Below are 15,091 nucleotides of genomic sequence, written 5' to 3' on the forward strand. Positions count from 1 at the left end.
CACAAATTTAAGAATTTCTGCACTGATCAGGAACAAAACTTCACCAAATTCATAATATTAGACTTATCAGTAAATTGTGAATTTCAATATTTTGTCTCTAAAATACGAATTTTTCTTCATTGACGTATACTTCTATTTTGTTTGTTAATGAACAAACACTTAAAAACGCACACTTTTAAACAATGAGTATACAAGTAGAAGTGTACATAAAAATATCCATATCAAATACATGTGTATATTTTCAAACAACGTATGCAAGTTAGAGCATATGTTAGAGATACTGTAAAATCAAATACGGGTTGAGCATAGAATTTCATTGAATCTATTTGGCTAATGTCTTCTTATTAACACATAATTGTCCTGTGAACATATGCAAACTGTCTCAATATTCTGCATAAAGTCTATGTAATAATGTAATGATTTCAGTCTAGTGTTAAATATACTTCAAAATTCAAAGATCAGTCTATGGTGCTACCATTGTCTATGGTGTTAGACAGTCTGTATCAATGCATTTTAGTCAAAGCTGAACTTCACATAGGGACCAAGAAGGCAGCTTCCCCAGTCACAGATTAAACATTTCAAAATTCATTGATGAAAATTTAACCTTTACCTCAAGACACAGGTCCTTCTCAGCTTTCAAAGTCAGCTGCACCAGCGGCTCAATCATCTTCTGCGAGGCGGCCGGAATGGCGTGGAAGATGTTGATGATGGCCGAACAAATCTTGAGTTCTTGACCGTTGCTTTTGGTCCCCCCTTTCTGTGATATGACAGAAACATCCAGCCATTTCTTCAAATGCGCCTACGTTTTACAGATTAGATGAAAAGAAAAAAAAACCAACATTCTACTACAAGCAACACAAGACATGCAGGCATGGGGAATCATAGTCAGGAATATGGGTGGTGGGGGATTTAAAACAACAGGGGGAACAAATTAGTCGCAACTCATAATTTTTGGTGACCAGTATGACAGTTTAATTAACAGGAGAAATTAACTTGTGGACCAATGTAGAAAATGTTACTATTTTCCTTCATAAATGGCTACAAAGCATGCTCAGGGTAATAGCTTGCCACAAACACTGCACTAACACATCACTTTGCCAGATAACTATCCTTTCTGGAGATGGTCAACTAAAAACGTGGGAAATGATTGATGTTAATGGTAAGGTTTATACGTGGGAGACAAGTCTTAGCTTGATTCCACAAGGGATTGTGACTAAATACATTCTTTCTTTCTCTTTTTTGTCCACTGTTTATAATTTTTCTGAGATTTTTGTCTTGCTATCCAGCAATCTGTGTTGTCATCCTACTTTTTTTTTTGAAAGTTGAAAAGCTAGAAAGTTGAACACAAACTTTGCACCCGATGACATTATAAAATATAATTTTACAACAGAGGTACACACATTTTACAGAGTCTGTGTATATGGACAGGACATAGCCAAATACCAGTGGTGTTTTTGCAATTACACAGTTTACAGTTTTAATATCATTAAATGCACAGACATTTTGTCAAAAAGAAGTAAAAATATTGTCAAGTGGATCATGTGGTACACAAACTTGCTTTTTGAACTAATATTTAGGAGAAAATTTATCTTGATATGAAGTGATATTGCGATGTGTCACACACTCTTAACTTAATCATAATTTCAATGTTCTGTAGGATGAAAATTTTCATTCAACTTTTCATATTTTTCCTGAGGGACTGTTTAAAATCTAATCTTGTTTATTACCGGTACATTCAACTTTACATGGCAATGAAAGGACAGTTTATACACAGTAAATAAAAAAGAGACGATGAAGTAGTATGATATAGAGACACAAAATTCTACTTTACCAGCAGCTGATCACAAAGTCTTTCATTGAAGGTGTTTGGAAAGAGTTGAGTGAGACTGTACAACCTTTGGATGACATTGGCAGACAGACTTCTGTAGTCTCCCAGCATCAGTAGTAATGGCCGCATACTACTGTGTACCAAATCAGTGTCGATTTGGGTTCCACTGATGAACTGTACGTACAATGACAAAGATATTAGGTTAGTTATTCTCATTCTGGAAACTGTCACAGAAAGTGAGCTGAATTTATAAAGGATATGACAGAGGGCGTTTCAACAATCATCTTCTAGCCCAACTGATTTGTGGATAGCTGTGTGACTCCACTAAAATACAATTTTATCCACTAAAATTAATTTTTATCATTAATACCACAACTGAGGTTTTCTACCCCAAATATATACCCTTCATCCTTTGAGTAAACTATTGCTACCATACTAAATTTAGATTCTCCACTTTTTGAAAATAGTGTGAGGGGGTGTTCATGTCATTTTTGATCAGAAATATTGCTTTGAAAAAAAACTGTGTTCCTTCAGTACAATGCCACCTTAAACAGTGTCCAATATGCAGTCATTCTATATTCCAAAGTAAATACACACGTCATGTGGCTTCTCTAACAAAATTAAAACACAGAGCTTAAACAGTGCTATATAAAAATCAATTTATCAGATGATGTGTATGTTGCATATACTGGTATTATCAAAGTAAATTGGTAATATCTGAGATAAAGGCAATCCCTCCGACAAATTGAGATTTTTCTGTACTCATCACCTTTTTCATACACTTTGTACCAGCTTCTTGCAGCTCTGCTGTTGCCGAGGTCAGCGCTTTGTACAGAACGCCAAATATTTTATCCCGGACTTGTGGAATGTAATGACAGGCAGCCAAGGCATCTGTGAAGAAATGCAAACGAAAAATGTGTGGGTCACAAAACTTTCATTCTATTTCCTGTTTATTTTTCTCTTTATTGGATTCTAAATCACACCAGATATGGTACATTTACCAACTTGAATGAGCCTAATTATTTCAGGATACTTTCCTGGAATACCAAAACGATAAACTATGGAAATCAAACAATGGAAATCTTGTTACGATGCAACCACTACAGACTAATTTTCTCCAAGAATCTGCCCCCTGACCTGCAATATTTGAAGTAACCTAAACACATTTGGAAACAACATATTTGTATCAAGCTTTACGGAATACCTTGGAATGTATTTACATATCTCGATGGAAGTGTACTGTAATATTGTACCATACTAGCTCTACAATGGTACTTTCTCAGTCCTGGAGTTAGCTTGTTACACTGTAACTACTTGAAGATACTTACTGAGAGCACTGATTCTGAGAGGTACCAGTGAGGGCACTGACTTGTAACACGGTAGTTTTACCAGGACAGCATCCTCCGCTTCACATAAATTCAACAACTATTCAAGAAATAAAAATAATAGAAAAAATATTTATCAAAGGCTACCTGAATATATATAGACATGAACTTGAGTTTAAATAATTACTATATGAAGAATTCTATACTACATCATTCCATTCCATTTTTTACAAGCTTTCAAAAAGAAGATTTAGAATTATATTTATTCAGACTTTAAAGAGTGTTTGTCCCCTGTTCCTTTTTTTACTGTACATGGTATGTCTTTGATTTTTTCACTCTTTCATTGTCTATATTATTCCTCGTTTTTTTTTTATTTTGGTGGGAGTGATTTTGATTAATCTTGGCTTCTTTAGAATTTTCATTTCATATGGAAACAATTTTTAACATTTTGTGTGTTATCCTCAGACGTTGTGATAGTCAGTGAAATTTTTTTTTTCTGTCACTATAATTCAGTGTATTGATGTTTGAAAGTCCTATTCTTGTTCTGAGTATTTTACCTGATAAAATCAAATCAAATCAAATGCACGCAAAGCATACAAATCCTTTTGGACTAAACGACTTTGCTGGGCTCAGATTTGTCAAGAGACTGCTGGACCAAAGATTTTTCCTTCCATCTTACCTCTGTAAAGAAGACCTTGTGCTCAACAATGTTCAAATCAATGGTGAACAGCCTGGGTTGCAGAGTGGTGCAGAATGTGTTGCCGTCCATCAAACCTATCTGGGCGTTGGCTGGCTGGTGTCTCAGCAAGTGTTTCTTGGGCGGAATCATGTCCACCAAGACATCCTTGTGTGGTTCCATAATCTCTGTCACACTCTTCTTGGTGACTTTGGCCAGAACTCGCAGAGAATGCATTGCCTGATAAAAATGAGGATACATGCAAAGATGAGTGTCACTGAAAGAATAAACTGAAAGAATAAACTGAAAGATGTTCAGGTTTGAGCTCTATGAATAGTTAATTTTAAGAATTGCGATAACAAGCAACATCAATTGGCGTATTTGAGTAGGTCATTTGAAATCAAATCTACAATTCGTAACATTTTGATGTGTAGAAAATTGTCCTAAATATCTGGCGAATTCTGCAAACTTTGTTTTTATTGCCAAGATCACCGTTTATAACCGTTATTATAGCTCTCATCTGCAGTACACAAGTACAGTACTAACAATCCACACAAACCTGATCTCTGACAGTCTGGTTCGGTGATGTGACTTCCCTGACAAGTTCACGAGTGACCTCATAGAAGGACTTCTTCTGAGCCGCACCCAAGCCCACATCCTTGGCGTCTTTCTCGTTCAGAGGAGATGCACACTTGGTGAGGAGATTCTCCAGATTAGACCTTGCCATGTCCAGGGCACCACTGGATACCTGTACAACAAAGGGGATCCAACTGATTATAGTGCTAGTACAGCCTTCTATTACCTTGAGCCACTGAGTCATACATGTAGGTCATACATTGATGTCTTATAGTCACACATCCTCCATTCCTTTAACCGTTTGAGCGCCAAAGTGCATTTTTGTCGTCTTTATAAAATGTACCCCAGTGAAAATTTTTCAAATTTTTGCCAAAATTTTGATAAACAAGTCATTGACAATGACATAGTCCCCACTTGTAATAGGAGTATTAGTCTTGAGGGGGCAGGGAAATGAGGTCATTAAGAAGTATCACTAAAGTGTATTATGTTCAGATCTATGGACACATAGGTCTATGTCATTGTTCCCAATTTGAAACAAGAGGCATGTCTAAGTTATGGTTCTAAATCGGGAAAAAAGATCAAACCTCTAGCTGTATTGGCCAGCCAAGAAATACATATGTGCATAATAAATGAGGTACAAGATGTGACATCTTAAGGTAGTTATCCTATCAAATTGAAGCGTAAAGAACTTGTGATTACTGAGTTATGCATATATATGCATATTCAAGGTCAAAGGTCATCAAGGTCATGTGACATTTTGAAAAAAAACATTGTATTGCTAATTAATCCATATATGCCAAAATTCAGATCTCTAGCTCTATTGGCTTGCCCACAATTATATATGGGCATAATTAACGAAGTAAAGCATGTGTTGTCATAAGGTCTCCCATCCTACTAAATAAAAAGGACATAGCACTTGTGGTTACTTATTTATTGACATAATCATGTATTTTAGGTAAAAGGTTATCGAGGTCACATGACATTTTGTCAAAAAATTTCTATCCTATAGTCTATCCCTATATACTAAAATCATACATTTACTTCTATTGGCTTGTTCAAATTAGATATGCACATAATGAATGAGGTACAATATGTGGCGTCATAAGGTGTCCCATCATACCAAATATGAAGGGTGTAGCACTTGTGGTTCCTGAGTTATGGACAAATATGTATATTTGGGGTCAAAGGTCACCGAGGTCACGTGACATTTTGTCAAAAAAATTGTATTGCTAAGTTATCCCTACATACCAAAAATCAGACCTCTAGCTCTATTGGCTCACTTAAAATTAGATATGCACATAATTAATAAGGAACAATATGTGGCGTCATAAGGTGTCCCATCATACCATATATGAAGGGTGTAGCACTTGTGGTTACTGAGTTATGGACAAATATGTATATTTGAGGTCAAAGGTCACCAAGGTCACGTGACATTTTGTCAAAAAAATTGTATTGCTAAGTTATCCCTATATACCAAAAATCAGACCTCTAGCTCTATTCGCTCACTCAAAATTAGATATGTGCATAATTAATGAGGTACAATATGTGGCGTCATAAGGTGTCCCATCATACCAAATATGAAGGGTGTAGCATTTGTGGTTACTGAGTTTTGGACAAATATGTATATTTGAGGTCAAAGGTCATTGAGGTCACATTACATTTTTCAAAATAATTGTATTGCTAAGTTATCCCTATATACCAAAAATCACACCTCTAGCTCTTTTGGCTCGCTCAAAATTACATATGCGCATAATTAATGAGGTACAATATGTGGCGTCATAAGGTGTCCCATCATACCAAATATGAAGAGTGTAGCACTTGTGGTTACTGAGTTATGCACAAATATGTATATTTGAGGTCAAAGGTCATTGAGATCACTTGACATTTTGTCAAAAAAATTGTATTGCTAAGTTATCCCTACATACCAAAAATCAGACCTCTGGCTCTATTGGCTCGCTGAAAATTAGATATGCACATAATTAATGAGGTACAATATGTGGTGTCATAAGGTGTCCCATCATACCAAATATGAAGGGTGTAGCATTAGTGATTACTGAGTTATGGACAAATATGTATATTTGAGGTTAAAGGTCACCAAGGTCACGTGACATTTTGTCAAAAAAATTGTATTGCTAAGTTATCCATATATACCAAAAATCAGACCTCTAGCTCTATTGGCTCGCTCAAAATTAGATATGCACATAATTAATGAGGTACAATATGTGGCGTCATAGGGTGTCCCATCATACCATATATGAAAGGTTTAGCACTTGTGGTTACTGAGTTATGGACAAATATGTATATTCGAGGTCAAAGGTCACCAAGGTCACATGACATTTGTCAAAGTGTCTGAGATATCTGCGTGAACGGATGGACTCACGGACTGACATGACCCAATCTATGAGCCCCCTGGACTTTATCTGTGGGGACTAAAAACTGTGTCACTGCATCCTTTGTGCAATATGAATACGATGAGAAACTAAATTTTTATTTATCTTGGCCTTATACATGGGAGCCTATGTACTGGCTTATACATGGGAGTCTATGGACTGCCTTATACATGGGAGTCTATGGACTTCCTTATACATGGGAGTCCATGGACTGCCTTATACATGGGAGTCTATGGACTGCCTTATACATGGGAGTCTATGGTCTGCCTTATACATGGGAGTCTATGGACTGCCTAAAACATGGGAGTCTATGGTCTGCCTTATACATGGGAGTCTATGGTCTGCCTTACACATGGGAGTCTATGGAGGTGAAAACTAAAAAGTCCTCTAACACGGCCAAATTTAATCGCATTGTGAAACAAATCAACGTGCATCTGTATGAGGTATGGTACTATCCTTGTACCAAGTTTGAACGAAATCGCTCCAGGCGTCTCTGAGATATCTGCGTGAACGGACGGACGGACGCACGGACGCACGGACGGACGCACGCACGGACATGACCAAACCTATAAGTCCCCCCGGACGGTGTCCGTGGGGACTAAAAAATGTAGCCAATGAAATGTGATGTCCATTTGGTCCAAAATTATCAAAAAATTACAGAAAAATTCATAAAATTGGTAAAACGTTGCACTAAAGTTTTGGTTGGAAAAAGGAAAGCACTCAAAGGGTTAACTACCAGATGACACAAAATGTATGGTTACAAGGCTGGGCACTTCTTAAATACTAAAATACTCTATGATGTCAGTTTTAGTCTCCTTATGATAGGTAATCCAGGATACTATAGAAGCAAACTTTTTCACGTGCAGCTGACCTCTGGTAATGCCTGGGAATATATCTGATCTATACGAACCTCTCCCTGCAAGTCCATCATCACAAAGAGTAAAGCTTTGAGACACATAAACTGATGCTGTAACACCCATCGCATTGACATCTTCTCCATCAGGAACTTGATAGCAATGCAGCCTCCTAGCTTGGCGTACCAGGCCCTCTGGTAGCAGCATGCACACATCTTTTCAACCACGTACTCAAACAGAGGTAGTTGGCATGCCTGCCATACAGAAGTTGTATGAGAATATACGGTACATTAGAAAATCATAGATGTAGGTGGTTGGGAGATTGTTGTTGACAGTTTCTGTCTGTGCACTATGTGAACTTTTACTGTAGCAATCATTCCTTTCCTCTGGTTTGCTTCAACAAAAGAATGTCTCACCCGATATGTACATAATTTGAACAAAATTTCAGCGGTTTTGGGATCTGAAATTTCACATGCATGAAATAAGTTTGATCTGTGATGTTTTTGGAACAAAAAAAGTAAAGAACTTGTAAAAACTTAATGAACACAGGAAAATTTTGAACATCCATTATTACTAACACTTGCTGACGCATAGATTGTACATATATTTACAAATTAATGATGGTTTTCACTGAAGGATAGAACTGTGCCAGAAACTACACAAATGCCAGACAGACCTTGATAGTTTAAAGGTTAAAGGGACACAGTCAGCCATTTTTCATGAATTTTATTTGATACGAGATACTACTTATATTGTTTGACATGTTGAAAGATACTGAATAAATGGGTGACCATGCATATATTCAACCTGGTTTTAGACAAATTCCATAAAACCCTTGCAAAACTGAATTAACGGTCATGACCATTAATTCATTTTCGTGATGGTTTCATGTATCGTGTCTAAAACCGGGGTCGAATATATGCATAGTCACCCATTCATTCAGTATCTTTCAACATGTCAAACAATACAAGTAGTATCTCATATCAAACAAAATTCATGAAAAATGGCCGACTTTGTCCCTTTATACTGACCCTTTCTTTGGACCCCATGATGGCAGTGGCCGTATCAACCATTAGACTCATTGCTAACTGGCCAGTTTTGCATAGTTCTTTCTCTTCATGGGCCATGCATGCCGCGATGGCATCCACCATGACATGGGGGTCCATTCCTTGCTGGATGTGTTGCTTGTTTGACACAGGCAATGGTCCTGTACAGGGAGAAAATTTGAACACATTGATTGAGAACTTCAATGATGAAAGATACCATGAAAATTGACTCCACCATGAATATTTCTTCTCCACAATTTGCGGAGTCCCTTGCACATGAACTGCAATATTCACATTGAATTTCTCCCACACATGCATACACTGTATTTTGTCACTGAAACTTTTATATTTCAAGAATCAACATTTATCGAAGTGTTCATCATTCCACTTAACTAAGCCATCCACAAGTATCCATTTTGAGAGAGAACTCATAACATTCCCCATAACATTTTTGTTTGCACACCATTCAAGTGTCTCTACTACATGTAAAACATTTTTGTCAACAAAAAGTTTCATTCACTATAGTTGTTACCAGTAATTAGAGGGTTTGAAATGTTCTCTTTACATGGATACCTTTATAAACAGAATGTATAAATTGTTCAGTGTTGGAATTCTGGCCAAGTTTAAGATCACACTTTTTCTGACATTATTTTGCATTTGCACCGATTTTGATACTTTTTCCGATCAAACCCAACCGGAGAAGATTTTTGTACCTTGTAAACGATTTGAAAAAATCTCATTTTATGGTTTCAGAGTTGCAGACAATGGTGAAACCTCAGGACTTGGCACAGTCTCCAATGCATCAACAACATCAATAACTTTTTTTTATTGGGAAGATACTACATGTATTCTCTTCATAAAACATTAAAAGAAGGTATCTGCGATAGCAGCAAGTTACAACTTGAGTGTAAGTTTCTATTACAAGTGTCGCAATTTACAAAACACTTGATGGCATTGGAAAAATTTAGCAGCAAAGATAAGTGATGCATAAAAAAAGAATCAATAGTTTGACCGCACATGTCTACTACAAGAAGTCAAAATTGCAATATTGTGTTTTGGGACTTTTCAAAATAGAAAACTTACCATGTCAATGATTCTATTTGATGAAACTAGAAAACGGAGTTCACCATTGATTTGGCAGAGTTATCCCAAAATCAGGCCTTTATGAAGTTTAGTGAAAAATATTCATTGAAGATTCCTTTTACACAATAACTCATTATGAGAAAAATTACTTTTTACTCTCTAAAAGTAAATGATTACTGTAAAGATAGTACCTTCCTACTTCTCAGTTTCAGTGAAAGTCAACAATTTTATGATTAAGAACAAAACTGCATGAGTTTGATTCCTAAAGACAGTAAAGGTGATAAAAAAAGTGTTGACTATTATGAAGGCAATAAAAACTATATTTCCAGTCAGTCAGTGTAACAAATTCAAACATGGTGTAATTTTACACATCATATAAACATAATTTATATTGCTTTAAAATCTGTTCAAGGCCTTGGATGCTGAAAAACTAACATTTCTAAGTGACTGGAGTACACAAGTAGAGAATGCGCAAACACACAAACACTGACACCCTGTATCACTGAAAAGACTTACCGCCTTGCTGCACCACGGCAACCAGAGTATAGTGCTTGACAATGTTGACCAGGAAAGGCAGTGATTGGCTCCTCAGATCTTTAATTGTAGCTGCCACTGAAAGGAAAAAAGCAAAGATTATCACTTTTGGGTTGGTAGGCTGGAGACCAAATACCCCACAGAAAAGGCAAACATAATGACCCTAACGACAGAAATATTTCAACTGTCATTTGGTGCTTTGATAAAGTCTTTCAGAACTTTCCAAAACTCATTTTGTCCATTTTTACAATTCTAGGGTTTCACACATTGCATCTCAGTGCACAAATGTCATTCACTGATGTATGTCCATACAGAGGTAAACTCATGAATCAAATGATACAATACGTTATACACGTCTATTTCACATGGAGTTCTCAGACAAAAGATAATGTTTTCTTACATTAAATCTTCACTTTGCTCTTTGTACCCATGCAAGTAGTGGTGTTGAAATTATCTTTCTTATTCTATAATTTTCTTACACAATTCATTTACAGACAACTGGGAACGTGTCACGTTTCACGTTCACGTAAGATTTTATTGTGTTTACGTTGTCGGCTTCTACAAAAGTTTTTGTCACCTTACAACCTTGACTGTAGCAGTACACAAACCAGTTTGTGTAGTGTACATGCTAAAATCAACAATGAGCTATTTTCAGCAACGTGGATGCCACAGGCACACAGTAATAAATAGCTCAGATTTATTTTGACAAATCGATTTCAGAGCATGGACAGGGAGAGTCAACATTCTTCACTTTTTTTTATGGACCGAGCTTCTTTTGACTCAGTGAGCTATCATTTTGTCAACCGTTGGTCGAGCCCTTGTGGGTAAACTCAAATCTTGAAAAGATCTTCAATCAAGCATAACATGTGTAAGCAGAATTATCATAACAATAGGTAAGGCCAGACGTGCTGTTAACCCTATTTTGTATTCAACCCAGCACTACCAAGGCATTCCAGATTTTTTATGCTCCAAAAAATAACACCCTTTTTCAAAACGAATAATTTAAATTTGATATTTGAATAATCAAATACCATGTCTGCACCTTCAAGTACTCAATCATTGCTGTATAAATCCAAATAATAATTTGAAATTTTTTATTGTAGATTTAAAATTTATTATTCCCTGCTAATTTTTCACTCTAGAAAAGTAAAATTGTAGATTTCATGATGCCACTCATAAAATATAGGTCACAGGAGTCATTTTATGCTTGTGTTAGGATGCGGCAGTTGGCAAACAGGAGATCTCCTTATCTACAGGTTATCAGGACGTTCTGTGTATGGTCTGTCACGGGCAGCTGAGAGCTGAGTAAACATGCATAATGCATTAAATAGCACCACTAAACAATAGCACAGGGCCAGACGAGTTAAGGGGGATCAGACAGACAGCAGTGCAATGGCGGCCAGGTATCCTCCTCGAGTGGAAATCCACGAGGATTTCCTGACCTGCATGGTGTGCCTTCTGCCACCACTCTTTCTGTGAGAAGTGTCTAGTGAACCTTGTCGACAAGAAGAATAGGATAGAGTGTCCCATGTGCCGGGAACTATGCAGGTTGCCCACGGGCGGTGTGACACAGCTGACGGCTAGCTTCTACATCAACAGCATTTTGGAGTTGGTGGAGAGGCAAAAGCTGGGTGACGCCAATCCAGAGTGCAGCAGTTGCCAGCAGGGGACTCGGACTCACAGGTGTGTGGACTGTGGTTTAAATATATGTGATATATGCACTAATGCACATAGAAATATCCCCACAACAAAGGACCACAGCATTCTGACCCTGGCTGAGTACGAACAGGCCAGGGCCAAAGATCCGTCCATGTACTGTACGACGCACACGGAAAATGAACTCAAATTTTACTGCGAGACCTGTCAGGCGCCGTTCTGCCTCACATGTGGGGAGACTGCACACACGCCGCCGGAACACAAGCACAGGGAACTGAGCGACGCTGCAAAGGAATGCACAAAAAAACTGGAAGAGCAGGTCGCAATGCTCAAGAAGAAGCAGGATGTGATCCAGGAAACAGCGAGGGAAATCAGGGACATGGAACAGCAGCGCCTGGATCAGTACAAGGAACAAGAGGAGAACATCAGGAAGCACACGGCGGCCATGATAGCAACCCTGACTGTGAACCTCAGAGCTGAGGAAACCAAACTTCTGGAGGTACTAAAAGCCAAATTTGACAAGGTCAAGGACGCTCAAAAGGCAGAGAGTGGGAAATTACAGTCTAAGGAAGAACTCATTGAAAACACCCTAAAGACCGTGGAAAATTTACTCCGGGACGGGAATGATCCCCAAATCCTATCAACATACACAGAAACATCAAAATGTCTGCAGCAGCTTGTTGCTATGGATACAAAGATCAAAGGGAAAGTGGGTGTCTTTCCCAAGTTCAGGCCGCACACAAAGACAATGGAAGGAAGCATAGGATCAGTGTCATCGTCAGATGCCTATGCGAAATTTGGAAAACATCAAAAAAAGAAAACTTACGCAAAGTTGAAGAAATGCCAGGAATGGACAACCAGGTTGGATGCACTGTCCAATATTTCCATCAAGTTGCCCTGTGTACCGTGCACTGTGCGAGTGCAGGACCAGATCAGCATCCCAATAGAGTCAGTACAGGAGAAAGTCATCAATGTCCAGGATATGGAAGCCGAGCTGCTGGAACCTAACGGAAACCACAGACGCTTACAGGTAGAACAACTCTCAGAAAGAAAGACTGGGACTACGTACAGGGTATTGATAAAGGGATGTGTTGTGGGGAGGCAGTTGTTATCAGTGAAAATAGGGGAACACCACATTAAAGGCTCCCCCAGTTGCATTCAGGTACAGCCACCTTGGAGACTGGAAAAGACGTTCGGCAGCCAAGGAGACAAGCCGGGACAGTTCAGTATGCCGTGTGGGGTCACAATCAACAAGGACGGACAAATAGTTGTCGCTGACCGCGAGAATAACAGGATTCAGGTGCTACACATCAGGACTGGGAAATGTCTCAAGATAGTTCAGTGTGGAGGTCTGAGCAAGCCATTCAAACCGTTTGACATTGCAATACACAATAACATGTGTTACATTGCAGATATCAAAAACAATCGTGTTATAGTGTGCGACGAGGGCAGTAAGGTGATCCAGTGTTTTGGGCAGACCAATCTTAAGTACCCATGGGGCATTGCAGTTAACCCTACCAACAACAACGTGTATGTTGTCAACAGTGGACTTCATACTATCTCTGTATTTTCTGCTCATGATGGAGAGTTTGTCAAATCCTTTGGCAGCAAGGGAAGTGGGCCAGGTCAGATGAACTACCCGACGTACATAGCCATCAACAGTCTGGGCCATGTTATCGTGTCAGACTGGGGAAACTATCGTATTCAGGTTTTCAACGCAGAGGGGCAATTCCTGTTCACTTTTGGAAGTCGGGACAGCCAGCGGGGTCAGTCTGACAAGCCCGCTGGACTTGCAGTTGACACTGCCGATAACATTTACGTCAGCTTTGACTCCGGAAACCAGGGCGTTCACAAATTCGACAGCACGGGCACTTTCATTTGTAATGTCGGCGATGCCAACTGTGGAGTTGCAGTTACCCAGGATGTGCCCTGCAAAGTTGTGGCGATAAAGAGTGATCAGAACGAAGCAAGTGTTAAAGTATTTGCCTGATACAGACTTATCACCAAACTATGAACTCTGACCTTCAAACAACATGACCTTACAGGAAAGTCAAAGGTCAACGTGTGCTCCACTTCTTAAGTATTATCAAACATCAAACAAGCTTAATCAGACCAGAGCTGTGAAGACCTTGACAAGGTTTATCAAAATGAATCAGAGAAAATAATAGGCCAGTCAATTTATTGGATATGAATCATTTTCAAGCGATGGATTCTAATAAAATCCTACTTATTTACGACACCATGACAGCCAGAGAGCCAGTTTTAAATTCTTGTTAGACAGTGTAATACTTCAGTGCAATACAACTTGCGATGGAAATGTATGACTTTGTTACCATGGTAACAGGCAGAGATATCAATTTTCATGCAAATTAATACTCTGGATCACCTCTTCTCGCTTAAAAAACCAAATCTGCTTCAGAAAACAGATTCTACTGTTTTACATGAAGACTGATACTGTTGGATTTTTGGTGTACCTGTATACAGTTTTGAAAACTTCCACACTAAATGTGAAACTTCAAGTTACTCAAACTACCTGTTGGCAGCTTATACATCATGATGACATATTTGATGCACAAAACCAAACTTTTTTCTATTTATTTTTTGAGGTCAAATTCACAACATTCTTTTTTACATGTAACCATTACATCCTAAGGTTGAAACTGCATGCTGCCTACATGTAGTTTTCAAATGTATTGCTGTGTGGGCTGACTGTAACTTCAGCTGCTAGAATTATTAGCAAAAAGCTGTGAGGTATAAGTGTTGTGACAAAGACAGGCAAAATAAACAAGATTTGGTCAATTCTCAAAGCTCAGGGCATGATGTATTCGGAAACTGAGGTTGAAGTGGTGATAAGAATGCCATGGTCTCACCAATCAATATGGCGTGACCTGGCTTTGCTTCAACACATTTCAAAACTCTTTCACGTGTACGTGCAAAAATTTACTAAAAGGTGACAAGAATCAGTTCTCATTCTTTGAAATTATTTGGGCAAGACATGGAGAGGCATTGCTTCTTTCAGATTCAGCCCTACCCTCATGTACACTTCACAACTGCTCTTTGCGTTGCCTTCTCATCTCACACACGGAGTCACAGACATGTGCAATAAATCATGGGGCACACACA

The 15,091-nt window shown here is 38.3% G+C and overlaps 1 protein-coding gene across 6 annotated transcripts in view; it reads right to left on the reverse strand.

Annotated features, from left to right (window-relative positions):
* LOC139140525 (transformation/transcription domain-associated protein-like) overlaps window positions 1-15,091 on the reverse strand; it is a 78,138-nt gene that overhangs the window by 41,771 nt on the left and 21,276 nt on the right. For all 6 annotated transcript variants that reach the window (XM_070709858.1, XM_070709856.1, XM_070709857.1 and 3 more), the window contains exons 26-34: window positions 10,295-10,390; window positions 8,681-8,856; window positions 7,706-7,903; window positions 4,389-4,577; window positions 3,833-4,069; window positions 3,157-3,253; window positions 2,598-2,719; window positions 1,832-2,002; window positions 611-799 (exon numbers count right to left, since the gene is read on the reverse strand). In XM_070709858.1, the coding sequence (XP_070565959.1) occupies window positions 611-799; window positions 1,832-2,002; window positions 2,598-2,719; window positions 3,157-3,253; window positions 3,833-4,069; window positions 4,389-4,577; window positions 7,706-7,903; window positions 8,681-8,856; window positions 10,295-10,390 (1,475 nt within the window). The remainder of the gene's footprint in view (window positions 1-610; window positions 800-1,831; window positions 2,003-2,597; window positions 2,720-3,156; window positions 3,254-3,832; window positions 4,070-4,388; window positions 4,578-7,705; window positions 7,904-8,680; window positions 8,857-10,294; window positions 10,391-15,091) is intronic.

Source organism: Ptychodera flava, chromosome 9 (genome assembly GCF_041260155.1).
Source record: "Ptychodera flava strain L36383 chromosome 9, AS_Pfla_20210202, whole genome shotgun sequence".
NCBI lineage: Eukaryota > Metazoa > Hemichordata > Enteropneusta > Ptychoderidae > Ptychodera > Ptychodera flava.